Source organism: Elephas maximus, chromosome 9 (assembly GCF_024166365.1).
Source record: "Elephas maximus indicus isolate mEleMax1 chromosome 9, mEleMax1 primary haplotype, whole genome shotgun sequence".
In the NCBI taxonomy this organism is placed as follows: Eukaryota; Metazoa; Chordata; class Mammalia; order Proboscidea; family Elephantidae; genus Elephas; species Elephas maximus.
Window position 1 is genome coordinate 26,654,494 of NC_064827.1, and position 24,939 is coordinate 26,679,432.

The 24,939-nt window shown below is 39.0% G+C and overlaps 1 protein-coding gene across 17 annotated transcripts in view; it reads right to left on the reverse strand.

Annotated features, from left to right (window-relative positions):
• The window catches only part of BNC2 (basonuclin 2), a 487,890-nt gene that overhangs the window by 281,705 nt on the left and 181,246 nt on the right, over positions 1-24,939 (reverse strand). For 11 of the 17 annotated variants that reach the window (XM_049895249.1, XM_049895248.1, XM_049895245.1 and 8 more), the window contains exon 3: positions 11,885-11,992. The exons of 4 other annotated variants lie outside the window; for them this stretch is intronic. In XM_049895249.1, coding sequence (XP_049751206.1) covers positions 11,885-11,992 — 108 coding nt within the window. The remainder of the gene's footprint in view (positions 1-11,884; positions 11,993-24,939) is intronic. 2 more of the 17 variants (XM_049895240.1, XM_049895243.1) reach the window with 1 other exon arrangement.

Sequence of the window (24,939 nt, forward strand, 5' to 3'; positions counted from 1 at the left end):
GTTGATTCAAGAAATTCCTAATGGCTTTATTTATAAGTAAAATTTTCTTTTTATTTGAGGCCCAGTAGCACTGCAGAGTATAGCTGGAAGACAGCAGGTAGCTCTCATAATGAACTTTGCACAGTTTTGAGGAAATAATATCTGAAGGCAGTGTGTTCTTCTGTGGTCAGCAGATCAGTGGTTCAAAAAGAATAAAAATCCCAGGGAACACTCTGAGACAAAAGAAAAACAACAACAACAAAAAAAAAAACTGGGGGGAAAACATTCTTGCTAATTAAAATTTCCAGTTCTTATGGTCTTCTATACACACAAATCTCGGTCAAGAAAGGCGTGCAGGATCAGGCCTGTATCAACATAAACTATACCATCATCACATTAATTGTATTATTACTTCATAATATTAACCAGCCAGGTTTACATAGAAGAGATTAAATAACAAGATAATCTTATAAACAATGCTCATTTCATCAGTGTACCAAATAACTTTGATTTATATCAGTGACTGTTCTTCTAATTAATTTATGCATCCACATGCTTTAATTTACACAGACAGACACCTACACTGGGGTGGGATGGCCATTTTTTTAATGCCTTGAACTTTGAGACGGGTTCATGTTTAGTCTTCCCAATGTTGCTGTTTTAGTTCCCTCACACTTCAGAAATTAAATGACTGTTGAAATACCTTGCATTAAAGTTGAAGCATGCAGAAAGAAAATATTTTATCAAACTCGGTAACTATCTCCCCCTGCCAACATTTATGTGTTTAAATTTTCAGAGGTACAGCTTTAGCCAACTTACAACCGAAAACCAAATGCAATGCCCTTGAGTCCATTCCAACTCATAGTAACCCTATAGGACAGAACAGAACTGCCCCATAGGATTCCCAAGGAGCGGCTAGTGGATTCGAACTGCTGACTTTTTGGTTAGCAGCCGAGCTCTTAACACTGTGCCACCAGTGCTCCAACCACACCTCTTCATTCCAAAGATGTACGCCTAACTTTTCTTACAAATATTCCACCCAAAACCTTTCCCATATAATATGTTCATCTTATTATGGCAGTGATCTTAAAGCCCTATATTTGTCTTAATGCAGTTTCTAGTGACTTACGGGAAAATGTGTTTATTAAAAATATGTGTAATTTCCACTATCACTGGGGCTTTGGTAAAATTTTTTAAATGCACTCCAGATGTTGGTTTACAACAGCAAGGCAAGAGTTAGAAAAGGAAAAATTCCAAACATGAAAATTCAACTCTTCCCAATTCCTCAACCAAAAAGATATAAACAGCATCTCTGAATCCAGACCCACTTACAATAAGCTATCAGTGACATCACAGTAAATTCAGACCTCTCTTAAAAAGCCTTTAAAAATAACCTAAAGGGGTGTCCTGGTGTCAGGATTATTCTAGTTTAGTCATTTTACAACTTCCATGGATAGATTCAGTATTGGGATGTGGATGTCTGTTTACTTACTTAATCAAGCAAGCAAAAAAGGATTTTACTTGTCTTTGATACAAAACTTTTATTTATGTATTTGATCAATGTTTACTTGTAGAGCCTTAATACAATAACAGATGTTAGCTAAATTATCTGTTTTAGATTATAAACTCCTAGAGAGCAAAGACCCTATCTGTTCAACTCAATTTTTATAGGATGCAAATGCTGTATGATACCCAAAAAGGCACTTAAAGATGGTTTTTATAATAACAATGACTTCAAGGGGGACATGGTCTGTTTCTGTGCTCCATGAAACTCAACTGGCATTTACTGAACATTAAAGAGTGACACTTTTAATATTCTTGGGCAATTCTCTTCTTTGGATGTGTGTAATGACACTTTTGTTTTGAAACAGGGATTATTAAGATGTAACTATTTCCACTTCTTAATGTTCAAGAGTTAACTTCTGAACACTTAAATATTATATTAAGTAGCATTAGGAAAGTGGGAAGAATGGCAGGCCCAAATATTACGCTTCTTAGCATTAAATTAGCACATTTCCCACACTAAGTAGAAGGATCAGTTGTTTCCACTGGGAAGCCTGCTAAGACTCTGTGTCCTAAGAATGTGGTCTCCTTAATATCTCTATAACATTAAGTCAGACCAGGCTAAATAAGACACACACCAAGTAAAATAATTTTCTGTGGCAAGAAAAAATGTAGAACACTGCTATATAATACATATTGAACTCTGAAGGAATAAAAGCCAGCAAACAGTATCATAAAGGTTCTAATACATCAGAAATAGAAAAGATTTTACTAGCTATGTAATTCTGGGTAAGTCACTTAAAATTTCTGGGCCTCATTTCTTAAATCTGTAAAATGAAGACACTCGGTTATATAACTTCAGACAATTCTCAGGTTTAAATTTTGAAACTATATGAAAAAATTCCCAAGTCCTAAAGGACCTAACACACACAAGTAAGATTCCATTACCTACCCAAATAAAAGATTTTTCTTTCTTTTGTGGGGAAGGGGAAGACTATGTGTTCCCAGTATAATTTATTATGACTATCTCCAAGAAAATATTTAAACAATATAGTTTTGCTATTCTTATAAACATATAAAATGTAGTTATGTATGTAATGAGAAACAGTATGTATATATACAAAATCCATGCACATGCACACCCCCCCACACAAAGACATAATTTCCTCTATTCAAACCAAGAATTAAAATATTTATATTTTCCTCGCTTTTCTTCGTTCTTCTATGAAAGTGCTATGGCTATGGCTTAGAAACTTACATAAAGTGAAGATAAGTACTTAGTCAATATTTCTTCTATTAGTACTAGCAGTACCCATCATGAACAACTTTTGTTTCCTTGGTTGTCTAAAATCTAGACAACATTCTCTCACAGAACAGTGGTATAAGAGAAAGAATGCAGGTTGTTGTTAAGTTCTCAGGACATTCAACCAAAATTTATTTAATTCATTATGTACGTGAAGTATAGAACTCAAGATACAAGAATCCCCAAATTTTATGCTACTCAGGCAGAGAGTAACCAAACAGCAGGAGTTGATGAATAAGGAAGGTCCTGAAAACATGTTGGGGCATCCAGTTCATACCCCACCAAAGCAAATAAAGGAAAAACACAAAACTAAAGTTCATGAATTTTTTTTTCCTCCATCTGTAAGTATTTACTAACACATTTCAAAAAAAACACTTGAAGTAATTGCTGAATGTACTATCATTTTCCTATTTGTTTTGAGAAACGAATGCCCTACAGAATACAATGATTTCTTCCAAGTAAAGAAAGAAAAACACAGTTATCTTGTTTTAAAATTTTAACGTTCACCTTGGGTTTCTTATTATTGGGGAGAACAAAAGTATAAACTGTTTTAAGATGAATAACATTATGTGAAATTTTGAGGAAAAAAAGTTCATCTTAACTTTTATCTGCTTAAAAAAAAAAAAAAACCATTGCCATCCACTAGAAGTTAGTAAAAAGAACTAACATTAACAAAACTGCACTCAGTAACTATTTGCTATGTGCTAGGCATTTAGGCATTGTTTTATACGCACTCATGACCTCCTTCAATCCTTCCAACAATGCCAAGAGTTACAGATTTTAAGAACCTATATTATTCTATTTCATCAATTAAAACAAAATCCATAAGATAAAAACAGAAGCAACATTCTGACAACTGGTTGCTCTGTAAGACTTCAGTGTAAACAAAACTCAAGTTAGGAAACTGAAGTGCTTCAATCTTCCTTCCTAAAGGGGAGTAAGAAGGGGGATGGTAATTTAGAGCCATAAATTCCTGGCTGACTTTCACCAGTAACATCAGGAGCATTCTGCATTCAACTTAAAAACAAAAAACCCTAATCAAGGTTCAATTACGTTCTTTAAAAAAATTTACCAATGGTTAAGCAGCTCTATGTAAAAACGCAACTTTAATTTTACAATGGCAGTGATTCTGGATATTAACCGTTTAACTAGTAGCAGTAAAACTAAGAACTGTGGTTCATTTCTATGTTATAAACAGCTAAGGAGGATGAAAAATAGGCTATAAAGGACATAAAAGGATGAAAATTAAAAATAAGTAAAATGGAAAGGACAACAGAAAATAAAAGAAGAAAAACGGGAAGAATATGAGGGGGAAGTAATGAGGCAAAAAGAGCACTGAGGGGCAAACACAGACAAAAAGTTTTAGTAAAATGGCGCTTTTCCAAGGCTTGTTTGAGCTTTGAAGACTTGCCAGTAGGTCTGTTTTCTGATAAAAAGGGTTTATCTCTCCAATGGTTTCAAAAAAGAAAAAAAAAATTCTGTAATAAATAAAATACTCAGATTTTATTTTCCAAATCTCCATTTTTATTTTTAAATGAAAGTACAAGTTTGAAAACTTCACCTATGGGTAAAGGAATGGCTTTTATTTTAGAAATGTACTTTGGAACCTACACACTGTTGCTCAGTTTAACGCACAAAACCTCAGAGTTACTACAACATTCCAAACCTGACAGTCTTTCCTTTGTGAAGAAATCAGGGCTGCCTCTTTCCATAAAAATAGTGCCTGAAAATTACATTTGAAATCAGTCTTCACCAATGGTGCAAAATCTTAACAATACGTTCATTTGCTTGAGGGATTTGGTCTCCTAAAGGGAATTACAGATACACAAAACTAGCTGTTTATAATATCAAGAGAACAATGTAAATGTGCCCAAAGCATCAAAAGCTCTCAAAAAGGCACCCACAGAAGTTCGCCAGAGAGAAATTATCCTCCATCTGCAGTCTTGTTGGCAGGGCAATGGCACCTTAAATTGTATTCACAGCCAGGCCCTAAAAAAGGTAAACTGGATACTCAGCCTGACTTAACAGACTAAGAACCTCATCCCCTTACCTGGGGATTGATTTTTCTCAGCCATCTACCTACTGATCTTCTCTCTGCACCAATAAACCAGAGAAGCCACTAGTCCTTATCATATTCTTAACACCAGTGAGAACTATTTTATATAAAATTGCATTAAATAATATACCATTTTCAATATATCGATCCTACAAACTGTAACTACTCTTGTGAAGTGGTTCAACACCATGTCATCACTACACAGCAACTTGTTTCATTTACAGTATCTGTTTCACTTCTATTCATGAGCTAATGTAATTCATTTTTTTTTTTTTTTTTTACTGCACACAGGCTGCTAGACACATGTGCATGGCAAATGGAACCTGAACTTAGCTTAACAGCCTCATTTATTCCTGATGGTTTAAATTATTTCATCACAATTAATGACACCCCCTCAGCTTCCTGTGCAGTCTGCCAGATGTTCAGAGACCACAAAGCCACTCTCTTCTTTGACGGCTGGTGACAAGTCGTCCTCTGAAGGACGTTCCCTAGGTGCGTGGGCCGGATGACACCGCCATTGCTTAGCACCTCTCTGCCTCCCAGAGTAACGAGGGTGAGGAAAAAGCAGGAAGGCATGGGAAACCAGCAAATGCATTAGCAAGGGCAAATTACGTGAAGTGATCTAAACTCGGAGAAACTTGGCTCCTGCCACAGGAGTTCTGAGCCTTGTTGTCTGATGAAAGAGCTCTTGGCCTTCACCTTCCCAACCACTGCCATCCACTGAAGTGCCCAGCATGGCTTCAGTCCTTGGCGAATATCAGAGAACAATAATAATATAAACTTTTCCACAGCGAACCTTTTCCCAGTTCTGGTAGTTTTGTTTTGGGGGATGTTCTTTAATCTTATCATCATCGTTACCATGACCATCATCTTGCATTTGAGAGTGAACAGTCTGAAATCTCTGTCTACATGTTCAATTGTGATTATCCTCAATCCTACTTAATAAAAACTTCCAATAGAAAGACAATATTTTGGCAACTTATGGTAAATGGTTTTCTCCTTTTACCTTCGGTTTATTAGAATTTATTTTTTACAGGGGCTGTTGGTTTTTAGTCTTCGTTCTTGATAGGTTTTTATTGTTATTGTTATTTTTTTTTTTTAAAGAACATATTGAAGAAAAAAAAAAAAAGACAACCGATTTTGACTCAGCTATGCCTGGTTTATCTCCTCCATTAATAACAAAGAAAATATTTTTCCTTTAGGCAGAATTCAAAAATAAAAACTATATTCATCATTTGAATTTTCACAAGAAAAATATAAAGTCACATAATCACAGGTAGCTAAGAGGGTACCAGAAATTGTAAACACACTTGCATTTCCACAGTAAGAATCCAATGCTCTAATTTGGAAAACATTTACATCAACTAGAGAACATGTGGCAGACATTTTATGGATTATTTTTTAAATGTCTTAAAAAAAAAAAAAGTTGATCTTATTCAGGGAATAAGGGGCCTTTTGGTTTGCCAAAAAGTATAACAGGAAAACAGAAAGGCCACCTGTGTCAGCCCACCCTATAGCATGAACATGAGCTATAAGGGCACTTTGGAAAATACTTTTAAACTAAGATGAGAAAAAAAAAATCAGTATCAATACAGATTCCAAGCAGATGCTAAAGGCTTCTGTGCATGTTGCTGATTATGTGTGTGGCCCACAAAGGCTGATTTCAGATGTCTCCAAAACTCAGAGTACTTTCTCTTTTATAAACTACTTGGGATTAAAACTAGGACCATATCCATATTGTCTTGACAATGGGTACAACCTCAGTGTAAGGTCATCAACCAAAGGAGTTAAATCCCACCCCTAACCACCCACCATTGATGGCTTTGTTAATCTTAAATGACTACCAAATTTTACCAGACACACCACAATTAATATTTTGACAAAGGTTTATTCAAATTACTGTAGCCTAAAACCCTATGAAATCGCCAGTCTAGTTTTTATCAGAATTGGGACCATCGCCGGGAAGCTGAGATGGTAGCATACTTGCAGCAAGCAGACAACAATAGGAGACTCTTAGCACTCCCAGAGTTACGTCGAATTTTCCATGCACAAAACTAAAATGAACTAGCTCAATTACTGAGAGGTAGATAAGTAAAATAAATAACTAATTTCATACAGCGGAGTTGGGAAAGAGTCATATGGACCTCATTCTGTTGTCTCCAAACACTTTATTGGAGGGGGAAAAGGAGCTGAATAAACTTTAAACTCTCATGTAGGGATGTATTGCTTGTGTGTCCCTGGCAGATGTGGAAAGGAGATGAAATGGGCAAGGGAGAATCAAATATCCCATCGCTGCAGGTTTGCTGAGGGAAAGAGCACTGCAAAGATCTCACATCTGGCAATGATTTGTCAATAGCTGGAAAGAGAACGGCAGGAAACTTTCTGGCTCTTGGAGAAGATGAAAAGACAAAAACCATGTGTCACACACACACACACAAGCACACACATATACACACTGCAATGGTACAATGACTACTACATTTATTCTCCACCCACCCTTTCCCCCCTATATTTAATGATCTTCAGATATACTCTACTCTATGGTCAAAAACATGCAGTCACTTGACTTGTTAAAGCTGCAGTGTATGTACATTTTTCAAATAAACCCCATGGCTGATGTTAGAAAATCAAAATCAGTCAAGCATAGACCGCCTAGTACTTTGGGCAGGAATCCTTGTGGTTTAGTCAATAAACAGAATCTGAATGAAAGACACCACAGTAACTAGACAGTAACGTTTTGAACAGTTCTTAACCTGAAAGGCGGGGGGGGGGGGTGGGGTGGGTGGGAGACCACACTAGTGACGATGGATATAAGGCTACCCGTCCACTTAAGATCCCTCTACCTGCAACGCAGCTGTGTTTACCACAAGGTCATCTACTGTTTTTTTAAAAAACAAACAAAGAGAAAGAGTGAACTTATATTTGGGGGATGTTGTGAATGAATTTTGGAAGGACACTGCTATTTTTTAAAACAATTATGCCTATTTAATAAGTTGGGAAGGGGAGTGTCAGGTTCTGTTTAATCCATACTGGTGATAACAATATAGGGAGTTTTCTAGCATCAATATGAGGTCACAAAAATGACCAGCTCTGCACCAGTAACTTTATCGTAGAATAAAAATTTTCTAGACACCCCATACAAAATGAATTAACTGCCTCAAAATCACAGAAGTGTCAACCTGTTTACAGTGATAGAAAAAAAATAAAAATTGTTTACAGTGATAAAAAAAATAGATAACCTTAAATGGGCAACTTTTGGCTCTTTTTTATGCTGCATTTGACTAGCAACCGCCACAGAGCTCGTGCCTGTGTTCCGTAAGTGAATGCTGCAGGTGGTTTAATAACCTGGCAAATTCACAGTAGCTTGTCAAATTATTACAGAAACAGTGTCATCACTAAACAAGCCTGATCACGGTTAATGACAACGCAGACCAGAGAGCAGCCACAATTGTTCATTAATTACAGGAAGCACCTCATTTAAATTTTATGGAAATTTACACTTGCACCCCCGTATGTTTGGAAAAAAAAAAAGTGATCCTTCACGCATTCATAGAAGAAAGGAGTCTGTGGTTTATGAAACATCAGAGTAAATTGTGTCTAATCAGGTACTAAAATATTGATCCTTTATTTAATTTTCTAAGCCCTTCAGTGGCGTGAAAAAAAAGTCAAACCCCACATCTTCAATTCTCAACCAAGAAAGGAACTGTGCTAAGCTAACTGTGACAATATGTGATGAAGCACAGCTAGATTAAGTAACTTTTGACTGACTAAAAATAAGTTTAAAGCAACTAAAGGGGGTTTAAACTGAAACAATCATTTCCTATAAAATGATTGTATAAGAGCACAATTTTTTGATACTATATGTCAGTTAATGAGTCCTTGTGGCACAGAAGGTATACACTCAGCTATTAATGGAAAGGTTGACAGTTCGAATCCGTCAAGAGGCTCTGTGGGACAAAGACCTACAATCTGCTTCAGTAAAGATTATAGCCAAGAACACCCTATGGGCCAGTTCTATTCTGTCACATGGGGTCACTAGGAGTCGAAACCAACTTTAGGGCACCTAACAACAACAACACACATCAGTAAACCACCAAAGCTGAAGAAAGAACAGTTTCATATCTACTTCAAAATCCACTGAGGAAAATAAACAGGAAGTGAATCAAACCCTTGATTTCCAACTATTTTTCTAAATCAAGCAGATTACCACAAAAACAACACATGCCTATGCAAAAGTGAAGGCAGGCACAGTTCACAGATGACAGTCATTCAAAACCAAAGATATATTCATAGAAGGATGTCAGGGAAGTTGGAATTACTAAATGATAAGGTTGCTAAGAAATCTCAAATTTTAGGGATAAAAGGTGAATCGTTAAAAGGAAGGAAGTAAGAATAGGAAAGGCCTCCACCGCTCATGCGAACTCATGTTAGTGAAAATATAAAAGTAAACCAGATATGGCAGCTATGTGTCTAAAGGAATAGTCTTTTCAAGAAATGATATAAACAAACTGTTGCGCCTAAGTCGAAGTGTACAAGGGGCGATTCTCAGAATCAAAAGGCCAAACAGCAAATCCTCTAGTGGTTTATAATGCCTGCCCTGGAGGAAAGCCTGAGCTCCAAGCAGGAAAAGAACATGGCTCTGGCAAATCCTACAGTGAGTTTTAGGGTGTACAGTTGGACTTAAAAATAAGAAATGGCTCATTTCTTAGGGGGTAAAAAAAAGGACCAAGATATAGGCCACGGCAAGAACGAAGGCAGCCCAAACTAAACACTATTCCTGAAGATGTTAGCTAATGAACATGTAATGTGCTGAATTTCAAATAATATGGATATTTACCAGATTATTTCTAAATTCATAGAAACCAGATTTAAGAAGGAAGGGGTGCAAAAAGGAGAAGAGGAGGAAATGGTTCAAGTGGGTCTCAAGTCAATTCACCAAGTCACCATAATCGACCATCTTTTAACAGATTCAGCCTTTCCATTCAGTCCGCCAAAATGGTGTTACAAAATGAGGAATCTTAACAAAAATGAGATCGCTTTCGTTACTCTAAGAACTTGGTCTTCATTGCAAGGCCCATGCTTAACTATCAGCTCCACAATTTGTCTAACTACCTATACACCAGGGTTTCACCTGAACTTGGTAAATACATACGTTCTCCCTTGGTTTATCAAAGTAATGTGCTCCATGGGTCTTTTTCAGTTTTATTCCACACGCTCAGATCTGCAAAAGCCGTTTCTCTCTGTACCATAACTCCAGGTTCAAAAACAGAGCATCCAGCACAATCACCCATGACAGACCATTCCAGGTGATGTGTTTGAAGAACATCACTCGCCCCACCCAAAGAGGTCAAGGATCACAGTACTCTCCACGACAAGTCTTCCATCACTCTGCATTTAAGTGTCACGCACAAGCTGTTGGCTTTCTAAACCTGGGAAATACACGAGCATGTCTCATATGTGTCACACCTGCTCTTCTGTTGTATCACAGCCATACACCACCCAGACGGTACCAGCTTGTGGCACAGCAGAGCTCAGATGGTCTTCCCGAGGCCAAGAGCAGGTGTGCAGGAGATGGTCTTCCCTTCAAGTTCCATTAAAACCTGAAACCTCCTCCTAGCACCACTTCCACACTATTCCCCACTGTGAAGAAGTCAATTTTTAAAACTGTTTTCTCTTCTCATGTGGGGTTTCTAAATCAGTAAAAATGTTTTAAAACTGAGCACTACAGTGTTCATCCCATGAAAATTTAGGAAACGATGCCCAATGGCAGTTATTACAAAAAAAAAAAAAAAACATAAATTTGTTCATTCTAGAGGATCTCATCCGTATAGAAACTTCAGCTATTGGCATCAATGGCTACATATTCCTTAAATATTAAAAATACATAGAAGTGGAGGCATGTCTTTGGCCAAGGTGTCATATTTATATTTTTAATTTGCAATACACCAAACAATTTCTAATACCTCAGAAACACACAAAACAAATGGAATTCAAAGCAAACCCTTTCACTGAAAAACATATTTAGTTAATAAACTTATATTATACTATTGGACATATCTACTCAACCTATGAAGAAAAAAGACATTTATCATTAAATCCTACTTTTCTTTTAAAATACCCAGCTCAAGAACTGCTGCTCTCCTGATGTGGGAAACCATAATGCAGGAAGCATTACATAACCCAGGAAACACAGCGCTTTGAACATGATAATAATGATATAAAAAAAAGATGAGCGAACATTTAGTGAAAGCTTGCTACATGCCAGGTCCTGTGCTAACTGCTGGACATGCATCATATTATTTAATCCTCATAATCACCCTATGTGGGGAATCTATCTTATAAATGAGGAAACTGAGGTTCAGTTACCGAACAGAACCAGTTACCGTCAAGTCATTGCCAGCCCATGGCAACCTCACGTGTTGTTGAGTAAAACTGTGCTTCGTGGTGTTTTTAAGGCTGTGGCCTTTCAGAAGCAGCCCACTAGGACTTTCTTCCTGGGCATCTCTGGGTGGGTTCGAACTGCCAGCCTTTGTTAGTAGTCGAGCACAAACAGTTTGCACCACCCAGAGACTTCTGAGGTTCAGTTAGGTCGGTTCAGTGAAGTGCCAAAGGTTTCACACCCACTTTTGTAAATCTATGCAGCCAACCTTCTGAGACCTGTTCTTATCCACTGTGAAGGGAAAAAAAAAAAAACCATTGTCACTGAGTTAATTCCAACTCACAGGGACCGTATAGGACAGAGTAGAACTGCCTCATACCAAGAGGAGGCTAGTGGATTTGAACTGCAGACATTTTGTTAAGCAGCCATAGTTTTTAAACCACTGCGCCACCAGGACTCCATCCACTATAGTATATGCGATTTACTGAATGAACAAAGGAACAATTTACAGACCACTTATCCTGATGAAATGGACCTTGCACTAGACATAGGCTACATTATCAGTCCCTCTTTTACCCCTGTCTCAGTGATGGCTGTCCTTCTAATGGCGATGAAAAACTTTTATGGCCTTCAGAACATACTGATGCTGTCACATCACCCCCACCTTATAAAACAGTAAGACTCCAACCTGGACTTCCAGCCTCTGCTCTGGCTCCTCCAGGTTTGGGCAAAAGTCTGCACCCAGCACTCTGCCAGCACATGCCACTGGAACCTGGGGGAACACGGCCGAGTTAGACGCTGGGCATGGGGGCTGCTGAGAACTACAAACAGTCACACCTCACCCTGGCAGAAGCAGTGACATCCCAGCTGCAGGTGTGAAACAGGCCGTCATGGCCTGACACGTGTTTGACACTTAGTATGCCACATATGTTGCAAATATCATCAACCATATTTATTAACATGTTATGGTTACCTGCTGTGGAGTCAATCCCTGTCTAGTAGTGACCCCAAACACAAAAGAATGAGACCCTGCACAGTCCTGCACCATCCCCCTGATCAGTTGTAGATCGGATCATTGTGATCCATAGGGTTTTCATTGGCAGATTTTTTTTACGGTCTTGCTTCCTAATCTGGAAGCTCTACTGAACCCTGTTCAGCATCGTAGCAACATGCAAGTCGACACTGACAACAGGTGGTGGCTGCACAGGAGGTAGGTACACTGCCAGGAATTGAACCCAGGTCTCCTGCATAGGAGGCAAGAATTCTACCGCTGAACCACTCATGTCCCCATGTTTATTAACTACCAAATGGTAAATACTAAGAAGGAAAGAACCATGTAAAGTTTGTGCCCCCTTGTATCCACAGCATATAACGCAAAGTAGGCATTTAATAACTATTTGTGGTGTAGTGCTTAAGAGCTACAGCTGCTAACCAAAAGGTTGGCAGTTCAAATCCACTAGATGTTTCTTGGAAGCTCTATGGGGCAGTTCTAGTTTGTCCTACAGGGTCACTATGAGTCAGAATCAACTGGATGGCAACAGGTTAAAGGGCAGGGAAGGGGGAGGAGGAAGAGAGACAGGTAAAAAGGAACAAGAGAGGAAAATAAGGGAAGGGAAAAAGAAACAGAATCTCTGCTTCACATTCTTGACATGCATTTTTTCCTCTGTTCTTTCATTTTCCTATCTGAGAATTTAAAAAGCTACATTCTATGATGCCTAAAGTTCCTTTCTGCTCTTAAAACATCTGTTCCAATTTACTTTTCCTGTTTCTGATGTAGGACAGCATAAAATCCATTGCCATCAAGTCGATTCTGACTCATAGTGACCCAATAAGACAGAGTAGAAGTGCCCACAGAGTTTCCAAGGAGCACCTGGTAGATTTGAACTGCTGACGTTTTGGTTAGCAGCTGTAGCACTTAACCACTATGCCACCAGGGTTTCCTAGGACAGCGTAGGAAGCCTTTACTCATTATTTACTTGCTTATACTACTGCTACTTTTAAATTGTGTTTAAGAGGCTTGTTTAATAATTCTGTTCTAACAAAGGTAATAATACCAACAAGAGAACAGCTATAATTTAGTAGCTGTTTCTCTACTATGTAGAATTCTAAACTAAAAGCCATTAAGAACCCCTTTCAAAACCAAGTGATCTATCATACTTAGTCAATATCACCCCTAAAAATTATCTATAGTCACTTGTTTACTTCATTTTAGATTTTTCAAGATGAATAAAAAAGTATTTAAATTCTATCTAAGCTTCTTTTTAAATTTCTCTAAATCACACCTCAATACTACCAAACACACGTTATCTTCACTAATCTTACATCTCTTATATGCACCTGAATCTCAAGTCAGCCAGTCAACTTCATCTCACCTGTGTCTTTGTTCTGCCATCAAAGTCCTCCTTTGCTGTCATGTTTCGTTTTTAACTCCGATTTGGATCGTCTGTGCTAATCAATTCTCTGTTCAGAGACGAGTGTTTAGCCAGTGCACTGCCTTAGAAGCTGTCTCCTTCTTCCTTTTAAACCACAAATTGGTTCCCTTCTCTAAACTTAAACAATTTTCAATAGACTTCACTTGGCAAGTTCACTAGTGAATATCACTAACATTTAAAAAATAGCACTTAGTCAACTCTTCAAACATTTTTAGGTACAACTTTCTTATTCTTTTCAAGTCTTCTATTCTTTCTTCCTGTCTATGTTCATAAGGTGAAATAGAATATCCTCTGCCTTTAAAACCCATGAGTTTCACCAGTGGAGTCCATGCTGGGGAGGAAAGGGAAGTCACATTTACGGAGAACTTAAAATGTTCCATTTACCATGTGGGCACTTTACATATAGATTAACCCATGTTCTCCTCTCAAAAATCTTAGGAGATCTTTACAAATGAAAAGGCTGAGGCTCCGAGAAGGTAAATACAGAGTCATGTAGACAGTACCATATTTTAAGCAAATAACATGCGCATTATACTTTTGGGGGGACCGACCACACAACCATCCCATGCATTGCTTTCGTAACTGTGCTATGCCTGCATTATGAGTTGGCGCATTATTTGAGAAAAAATACACTAAGTTGTAAAACTCACTCAAACTGAAGAAACAAAGAAAAAAGGAACATATTACAAAGAAGTTAATAAAAAAACATGTAATAATTGCATTTGGTGACATCCATTCTAGAAGCATTTGTTGATGTTTCATAGGGAATAAACTGCAAGGAACAGAATGATGGAAATAAATAAGGTGTTAATAGAAATCAAGAACTACCACTTGCTCTTTAGTCTATAATAGCAATGTAAAGAGAAATTTATCCTCTAACTTGATGAACAGAAAGAAATGGGGCAGGGAGAACAGAGACACTATGCATATATGTTGTATCTCACTCAAAATTATGCTGACTCCAACCCCTAAACTGACATATGGCTGGGCACTAATGAGTTGTGCAACAGTAATTTTCCCTAAAAAGGGTAGGGGTAAGAGGGAAAAAGGAAAAAAAAAATTAATTAATCTTAGAATATTCCGTATCAAAATGAAAAGCCTCTACACCTTTCTATAAAATCTCAATATATGTGACTACTTAACTGATTAAAGTATAATCCATGAGCTGGAAGACATACATTTCAAATTAAGTATACAGCAATGCCATATTTCATGTACCCATAACAAATACTCACTTACTTTAATATTTTTTGACTCTCAACAAATACTAAGTTTCCAGTTCCTTTTTAACCTCGCAGTCATAGAATGCATTTTATAAACACTCTCAGGAGGAAAGGAGAAAGTTAAACAACTACAATTATACTCAACTACAACTTCAGACACTTATAAATACACAGTTCTAAAAGACAACAAAAAGGTCTTGTGAATAAGTTAGAAGGAAACTGCCAGCCTACCAGTAAGTTTCAGCAATCCTGAGAGCAAAAAAAGAACTTGTAGGGAAGTCAGTGGCACTCTCGAACTTAGAATCCTAGAATTTCAGAGCTGGAAAAACACCCATAAGTATCCACGAAAGTGGGTGCCCATATTTTAAAGAAAAGATAACTAAGATTCAAGGAAACTAAGTGATTTATTAAAAAATGACACAACAAACTGGTGGCGGAATTAAGATGGTAATGCACAACAAAAAAGTCTACCCTAAATCACAGATTACTCCTGGGGTAAAGGAATAAGGCCAATTTAAAGAGAACAATGATCTGAGATTTTGACAAAAATCTATCAAAGAAGGCAGTCGACTCTATTTGTAAAATACAATAATCTTACCTCAGGAAACTAAAATAAAGCTAAGCTTTTAATTTTATTACCAAAAAATCACTATTTCCTACCCCTACAACAATTGCCAAAATATTTTCTTTGAAATTCTCTCTAGCTCTTTGAGAGCTAAGTTCTTATTTCAGTCACCATGACCTGAAAACTGTCACACTTCACATTGAATTATCATATGTACTACCCTCCCTCTCTACATTCCCCACAAGAGCTTGTAATATGGAAACTAGAATGATTGCTGCCATCTCCCTAATTTCTGCCCCTTAATCATCTCCAAATATGATTCCTTTTTGTGTGTATACAAGAGAAGTATTTATTATAAAGGTGGAGCTGATTTGCTACAAGGTTGAGCTTTTTTCTTTCTTTTTAATTGTAGTACAAATATATATCATGAAACATTTGCCAGTTGAACATTCTTACATATATGCTTCAGTGACACTGATTCATCAGTCATTAAAACCACTATCCTTTTCCATATTATTTCACCACTATTAACAGAAACTCGGTGTCGCCTAAGCAATGACTCCCTCTTCCTTATCCTTCCAACCTCTAGTAACCACTATTGACTAAGCTTTGGTCTCTATTTGCCTATATCCTGTAAGTGGGCTCATACAATATTTTCCTTTTGTGACAGATTTGTCTCATCCAGCATATGTTTTCAAGGTTGATCCAAGTAGCATGTATCAGGACTTCATTTCTCTCTATGTTCGGTAGTATTCCATAGCATGTATCCACCACATTTTGTTTACCCATTCATCTCTTGATGGACATTTAGGTTCTCTCCTAGAATTAATCTTCAACAGTACCTTTTATATAAACTTAAAGCAAAACTAGAGAGCTAAAACATTTTTTGTGTTTTGTTGTGTAGCTGTTGTTTTGGGACATACTGCTTTAACGGTTATATTTTCTCTGTTGACATTTCAGTACTCAAACCAAAAATGCACAAGTCACTGATTAGGCTGGAGTCTAGCAATGCCACTTCCCCCACAACCACAACCACCACAAAGAGCGTAGTTCAATTATCAGGAAAAATTTTAACACAGGCAAGCTATAGCTCTTCCCCTCATTCATCAAACTATACCAAGGGAATACAAACAAAAGATATAGAGGTTGATAACCTAATTAATCGTAATTTGGCACACCTCATTCTGCCTTTTGATTTAGAAGCCTTAGTAGTTAGCATGCCAGCTAAAAGCGATCAAAAAGTGACTGACAGGGCAACAGACATAAATTGTAAAATTCCTTCTTATTACTCCCCTACAAGTGAGATAATAAGACACAGTGCGTACCTAACCTCTGTATTCACTGGAATATATGATTTAAACTGATTTTGGGAATTCAAATCTTATCCACTTCGTTTCATCCTACTGTAAAAGGTCTGTTTCAATGCTATACCCAAAAAGCAAAGTTCTACAATGTTTTTTAATGAAGTCTCAGCAGTGATTTTTAATTTGAGTAATAGTAAAACCATGTGGGACTTTTATTTTTTATGTTTTGCTTTTATAGCAATAAAAACAGTTAGGCTTAGAAAAATAAAAATACAAAGCTGATGGGCTGCCATATCTAAATATTATGCTACAGGTTTAATTACGGGAAGGTAATTGTCTAGCACTCATCTAAGTTTCATTCTGCTGGTGCTGCAACAGGAAGTGAGAGGCCTTGAAAGGGACCCTCCAGAATCCCCAGGGTGAGCTGAAGCTGAGTGCACAGCTACTCTCCTGTACATACCTCAAAGGAATCGTGGTGTGCGAGAGAGCTATTCACAACTTACTTTGTGTATAATCAGCAGAAACAAAAGATATGACAACAAGCATAAAGGCCTCTCTCTCTCCTCTCAAGAGAATTGAGCAAGGGAGGGCCAGTGAGCATTCACATTAGTGTCAAAGGGCTTCCAGAAAACACATTTTCTGAGGGGCAGAGAGGAAATATGGCACGCTTCCTACATACACACACGCGCACGCACACACACACATACACACACACTTTGTTTACTAAGATCACACATCAAAATTATAAGGGACCTGACTTAAAAGCTCTAGCTAGGTTATAGGGTTGCTATGAGTCGGAATTGACTCGAGGGCACTGGTTTTTTTTTTTTTTTTTTTGAGCTTAGCCAAATTGTAATCAGGAGCTAGCATTCAACATATCTGAAGCAGCATAGGGTGGGGAGTGGCATAAGGAAGGGGCACAGGGACACAGGAAGAAAGTAAGTAGCAGGCACAGAAATAACTTGGGAAAAGAAACACCTTATCTAGGACAGCGGTGCTTTCTGTAGAGTCTGGGCCCATTTGAAATTTGATTTTACTTTTAAACATTAAACATTCAGGTAGGCATTTACTTCGTGGGCACTACAGAAATCACAGCCTAAATAAGCAAACTTCCATGTCAGCTCAATCCTCTTCAGCTAAGCTGGCCCCCATCCCAGATCGGTTCTGAAGTATATATGTTTTGGTGGCTTCAGTTAAGCAGTGTTCAAGGGAAGAGGGAAACTATCTGAACTCAAGGAGAACTAGAAAAAGGATAGATAAAATGAGCTTCAAAAGAGGAAAGAGAGAGAGACAGAGAGGAAAGAGAGAACCGGAAAAAATCCATGAAGAAAGATTCAAATACCATCATATTCCAAGCCAAAGAGAAGCACAGATAGAACTCCAGCCTTGTTTCAGTGGTTACACAATGCCAAGCAGCAAGAGGAAAAATGACTGAGATAACACAAAGAATTCAGGAAGATCATTTAAGTGAAATGGATTTGACAATAAGCTAGCCAGGAGCCCATGGAAGAAAGAGGAGATATAAAAGAAATAAACTACCCAACACTGCAAAGATGGAGATGTATCACATACACACACACAAAAAAAAAACACCCTCGCCATCAAGTCAATTCTGAGTCATAGTGACCCCACAGGACAGAGCAGAATCGCCCCATAGAGTTCCCAAAGAGCACCTGGTGGATTCGAACTGCTGACCTTTTGGTAGGTCTTACACACAGCAATATAATTGTAAACATCCATTGCCACTGAGTCAATTTCAAGTCACGCTGATCCTATAGGACAGAGTAGAACTGCCCCATAGAGTTTCCAAGGCCATAATCTTTATGGAAGCAAACTTCCACATCTTTCTCCTGCAGAGCGGCTAGTGCGTTCTAATTGCTAACCTTTCAGTGAGCAGCCAAGGGCTTTAGCCCTGGTGCAGGACTCCAATCATATAGAAAAACAGGAAGGTGAATTAAGTTGCTAGATGATGCAGTTAATTTACATCTTAATTTTTCAGCCTAGAATTGCCTAAATGTCCTCTACTGTGAAACCTCCAGCTAAGACTTCAGGAGGGCCAAGAATTTTGAACCTGAGCTGCAGAGTGAAAGCGCTACTTACTGGTCAGAAAGGAATCGGTGATCACACCAGTGTTTATCAATTTTCCAATACAGAATGGCCAGAAATACACTCACACTATGGAGGCCTTAGGGCTGAATCAACAAGAACATGATCAAGATAGGAGAGAGAACAAATTGCTGGCTGACAGCTGTAAGGACATCGACCTCTGGGAACATCTAGTTCAACTGGCATAGTTTATAAAGAAAACGTTCTGTGCTTCAAAGATCAGAGTAGCAGGGGCGGGGATCTGGGGACCATGGTTTCAGGGAACTTCTTCTAGGTCAATTGGCATAATAAAATCTACTAAGGAAACATTCTGCACCCCACTTTGGTGAGTGGTGTCTAGGGTCTTAAACGCCAGCAAGTGGCCATCTAAGATGTGTTAGTTGGTCTCAACCCACGTGGAGCAAAGGAGAATGAAGAACACCAAAGACATAAGGTAATTATGAGCCCAAGAGACAGAAAGGGCCACATAAATCAGAGACTATATTGGCCTGAGACCAGAAGAACTAGACGGTACCCGGCTACAACTGATGCCTGCCCTGACAGGGAACACAACAGAGAACCCCTGAGGGAGCAGGTGAGCAGTGGGATGCAGAACTCAAATTCTCATAAAAAGACCAGACTTAACAGTCTCACTGAGACTAGAGGCACCCCAGAGGTCATGGTCCCCAGACCTTCTGCTAGCCCAAGACTGGAACCATTTCCAAAGCCAACTCTTCAGACAGGGATTGAGCTGGACTATAAGACAGAAAATGATACTAGTGAGCTTCTTGGCTCAAGTGGACACATGAGACTATGTGGGCAGCTCCTGTCTGGAGGCGAGATGAGAAGGCAGAGGGGGACAGAAGCTGGCTGTACAGACACGGAGAATACAGGGTGGAGAGAAGGAGTGTGCTGTCTCATTAGGGGGAGCACAACTAGGAGTACATAGCAAGGTGTATATAAATGTTTGCAGGAGTGACTGACTTGATTTGTAAACTTTCACATAAAGCACAATAAAAAAAAAGAGAGAGAAAATGTTCTACATCCTACTGTGGTGATTAGCGTCTGGGGTCTTAAAAGCCTATGAGCAGCCATCTAAGATATTCCACTGGTCTCACCCATTCAGGAACAAGAGAGAACAAAGAAAACTAAAGACACAAGGGAAAGATTAGCCCAAAGGACTAATGGACCACAACTATCACAGCCTCCACCAGACTGCGCGCAGTATGACTAGATGGTGCCTGGATACCACCACTGGCTGCTCTGACAGGGATCACAACACAGAGTCCTGGACAGAGCTGGAGAAAAATGAACAACAAAATTCCAACTCACAAAAAAAGAAGACCAGACGTGCTGGCCTGACAGAGACTGGTGAAACCCCAAGAGTATGGCCCCGGATACCCTTTTAGCTCAGTAATGAAGTCACCCCTGAGGTTCGCCCTTTAGCCAAAGATTAGACAGGCCTACAAAACAAAGAGACTAAAGGGGTACAACAGCCCAAGGGCAAGGACTAGAAGGCAGGAGGGGACAGGAAAGCTAGTAATAGGGAACCTGAGGTTGAGGAGGGAGAGTGTTGACATGTTGTGGGGTTGTTAACCAATGTCATAAAACAGTATGTGTACTGTTTAATGAGAAACTAGTTTGTTCTATAAACCTTTATCTGAAGGACAAAAAAAAAAAAAAGATAGGAGATATACGGAAAAGTCACCTGAGTGCTGGATTCTGCTACTCAACAGGCTGACAGATACAGAGGACAACTGGGTGGAGGGGGGGGGTGAGGCAGGTACACTGTCCTCTACGGAGCCAGGAGCTGTTTAACCGAGGTTCTCTCTTCCTCTGCCTCTGAAGCTGGCCCTCTAGAGTGTTCTACAAAAGAACAGGGCCCTGGGCTCCATGATAGGAGCAACCTCTGCAGGTACAATTACAGGAGACTTTCCCAGCAACAAAAAACAACAAAAATACTTTTTTTTTTAACTGTGAAATGTGGGATAAAAGGTAAAAATCTCTCTTCCCTGGTGACACCCTGAGGAGCCTAATGGACCATGAATAATGCTAAAATTACACAGCACCTCTCTTCCAGAGGGCGCAAAGGGCTTTACACATAATATTTATTAATTCCAACATCAGGCAAGTAAGGGGGGAAAGGAAATTTCCATTGCACTCTCTTTATTTTAAACAAGAAAACTGAGGCCTATCAACTAAGCTCTTGCTCCACATTTGATAAAGGATGGAACCGAAATTGAGACAGAGTTCTCTCAACTACCAGTGCTAGTGTTTTAGTAGCAAAAGCTCCTTCTACTTAATAGATCTTGCTTTTTTCCTACAGTTTCCATTTTATGTGGGTTCAAAAACTGGAGAACATGAGAATGAAGTTATTTATACCTGTGAAAAGGATGGGCATTATATTTAAGAACAGAATTAGATTATTTTCCATTGGTTTGCAATCATTCTTATAGTTCAGTATTTTGGAAAATGAACACAGTAGGTTGCTGCAAATGGGCATATGCATTGCCAGGTCTGCCAGGTGACACCGAATGAAATTTCTAGTACACTTATATATGGTACCCCCTCAAAAAAAACCACTGCTGTCAAGTCAATTCCGACTCAAAGTGACTATATACACATGTCCAGGTCATCTCCATTTCTGTCCTCAAGTTTCAACCCCAAATATCTTAAAGGCTAGATGAATAGTGAAAGAACACTGGCTTTGGAGTTCAGACCTGTGTTTAAGTTACAGCTGTACTACTTTGTTGTAATTAAGTTGGCAGGTTACTTACCATCCGAAAGCCTTGTTTCTACATCTGTACAATGGGAATAATTACACTTATTGTTGTTGAAGGCTGCAAAGCACCTAACCAAGCACGGAGTAGGTACACAGTACACTCAGTAAACGTTACTTCTCCATACATCCCCCCACAAAGGGGGGCACCACAGCACACCACTCCCATGAGGGTTGGAATCATTAAGGGAGGGAATCTGGAGGAAGTAGAAGCAAATCTCAAGTGTCAAAGGGAGTAATATAAGAAATTGGGAAAATGACAAAATGTACCTGTGCCATCGAGTCGATTCCGACTCATAGTGACCCTACAGGACAGAGTAGAATTGCCCCATAGAGTTTCCAAGGAGCACCTGGTGGATTCAAACTGCTGACCCTACGCCACCAAGGTTTCCATACCTAAAATAGCGCTACTCAATTAAGTCTCAATTAGGAGCCAACTCTTAGCAACTTTTATAAAGCTTCCTAGAATGCTGTGCTGAGAAAGATTCTAATGCATTGTTTAGGGTCAGAAGGACTGATACTTATAGGCTTCATCTGAGGAAACAGCGAGAAGCTGGCATGCCTCATTTATCTGCCACTCCTGTACCAATCAAGACTTTCCCAGTGAAGATACAGGGCAATTTTCTGAGATCTGTTTCATGATAATGGCTTCACCTATAAATTAAAAAGTAAGGAGTTTGCAAGGAGCGTGAATGATGAAAATATGAAGAAATCCAACCCGCTGGGAGGAGGGGAAAACAGCAAACTGACAGACAAAAATCAATAGACTAGGTCAAATCCATCCATGTATAACCAACCAACTGCTGCCATCGAGTCAATTCTGGCTCACAGCTACCCTACAGGACAGAGTAGATCTACCCCAAAGGGTTTCCAAGGAGCACCTGGGAGATTCGAACTGCCAACCTTTTGGTTAGCTGCTGTAGCTCTTAACCACTGTACCACCAGGGTTTCTATTTATGTATAAGCAGCTGATTTTTGACAAGGAGTCAAAATTCATCCAATAAGGAAGAAACAGTCTCTTCAAAAAATGGTACTGGCAAAACTGGATACTCATTTGTAGAAAAAAATGAAACATGATCTGTATGTCACACCATACACAAAAAAAAAAACTCAAAATGGTCTAGGGTAGTGGTTCAAGCTGTGTTCCCCAGCTAAAAAGCATTAATAGAATCACCAGGGAACTAGTTAAAAACGCATATTCTCAGGCCCCACCTGAATCAACTATGGCAAAAACTCTGAGGGTAAAGGCCAACCTACTGGTTCCAGAAGGCTTCCAGGTGATGCCAATGAGCATTAAAGTTTTAAACCCATTGGCCTAGATAACCCAGAAAACTAACAAAAAAGCGCAGGATAAGCCAAAGTCCTCCAGATGATCACAGATTTAGAAGATACATGACCAAAAAACCAAGGAAGGAAGGAATGGGCATCCACCAGGGCATTTCATCTAAGCTCTCCCAAAGTCTTCCTCTGTGAAGGAGAATGGGGAAGACACTAAAGAAGAGGCTTAAGAAAAAAAGCCAAAATGAGCAAGCAGCTGGAGGAGAAGTGGTATGACCAACTTCAGACAGATTACAAACACTAGAAAGAAATTATTTGAGAACAGAGACATTAACTTTAGCATTCAAAGTAAAATGCCCCCTTGGACTCAGCCTATGAGATTTGCTCCACTCAGCTTCCCAACTTAGCTTTCAACAGAGGGTGAAAGATGAAGATGAATCAACTATCTCTAATGAAGCCAAAGAAGCTGCTTTTAAGTAATGAACATCAAGCCACTGATATATATATATATATATATACACATTGGAGGGGGTGGCATTTTTGCAGCAAATCAAAAGGTTTTGTTTTTCCTCCTAAAATTCAACAAAATGGAAAGTTAAAAACAAGAAAAGGGAGTTGGAGGAATGAAATGTGACATAAGACTATGTCCTGTGCCAAAGTGTGAGAACATAAAGTACCTCCCCAAAAAACTCTCAATATCTCAAGTAGCTCACTGAACCACCTATATTAAACCTATTATGTTTTAAATCCACAATCAACAGCCATGGAAGCAGCAGTCAAAAAATCAAAAGACACATCGCACTGGGCAAATCTCCTGCAAAGGACCTCTTCAAAGTGTTGAAGAGCAAAGATGTCACCCTGAAGACTAAGGTGTGCCTGACCCAAGCCATGGTATTTTCAATCACATCATGTGCATGTGAAAGCTGGACAATGAATAAGGAAGACCGAAGAAGAGTTGACGCCTTTGAATTGTGGTGTTGGCGAAGAATATTGAATATACCATGGACTGCCAAAAGAACGAACAAATCTGTCTTGGAAGAAGTGCAGCCTTCCAGAATGCTCCTTAGAGGCGAGGATGGCAAGACTGCATCTTACATACTTTGGACATGTTGTCAGGAGGGATCAGTCCCCGGAGAAGGACATCATGCTTGGCAGAGTACAGGGTCAGTGGAAAAGAGGAAGACCCTCAACAAGGTGTATTGACACAGTGGCTGCAACAATGAGCTCAAGCATAAGAACAATTTTGAGGATGGCGCAGGACCGGGCAGTGTTTCATTCTGTTGTGCACAGGGGTGCTATGACTCGGAGGAACCGACTCGACGGCACCTAACAACAACAACAACATGTTTTAAAAAAGAAAAGTTTAAGTGGCCATATATGGTTTAAAAGATAAAATTCAATGGACAAGTACTACTAGATTTAAAGCATAGTGGTTGGCTAGAGATGCAAATTCCCCTGGGCTGGTCCCTGGCCCCATTTGACTTAAGACTCACTAGGAAGCCTAAGCCTGAAGGAAGGCCACACATTGTATTAAAGACCAGACGAATTCCAATGACTGTGAACAGGAGAGCCAGGGGAGCATCTACCATGCTGCCAAAGCCCATAATGTAACATGTGAAAGATCAATGAATCAACATAGTTTTCTTTGCATGCAAAGCTTGAACACAGGTAACGTTAAGAGAAGAAACAACACAGGAAGGCATATTCAGTCCTGCTGTTCCATACAGTAAAAACTTTCTCTACCCAAACATAAGTCATACTGTAACTGCACAATTCCTCCCTCCAAGCCTGCTGAGGACCCCACACTAAAAAAGAGAAAGTGTACAAAAGCATACAAAGTTGACTTCTATAGGCTATCCAGCCCTGGACCCCAAGTGCACTTATTTCAACTGAGGTGAGATCTACAGGACATGAATAGCTGTAGTGTTCCAGACAAGATAGGTAAAAAAGTAAATAGAACCTCTCCCCACCAATGGCATATTCCCCTTTCTTACTGAGGTTTTTAGGAAGTAGTAAGAAAATAAAGTAAAAGGGAATTTCTTATACATACCTT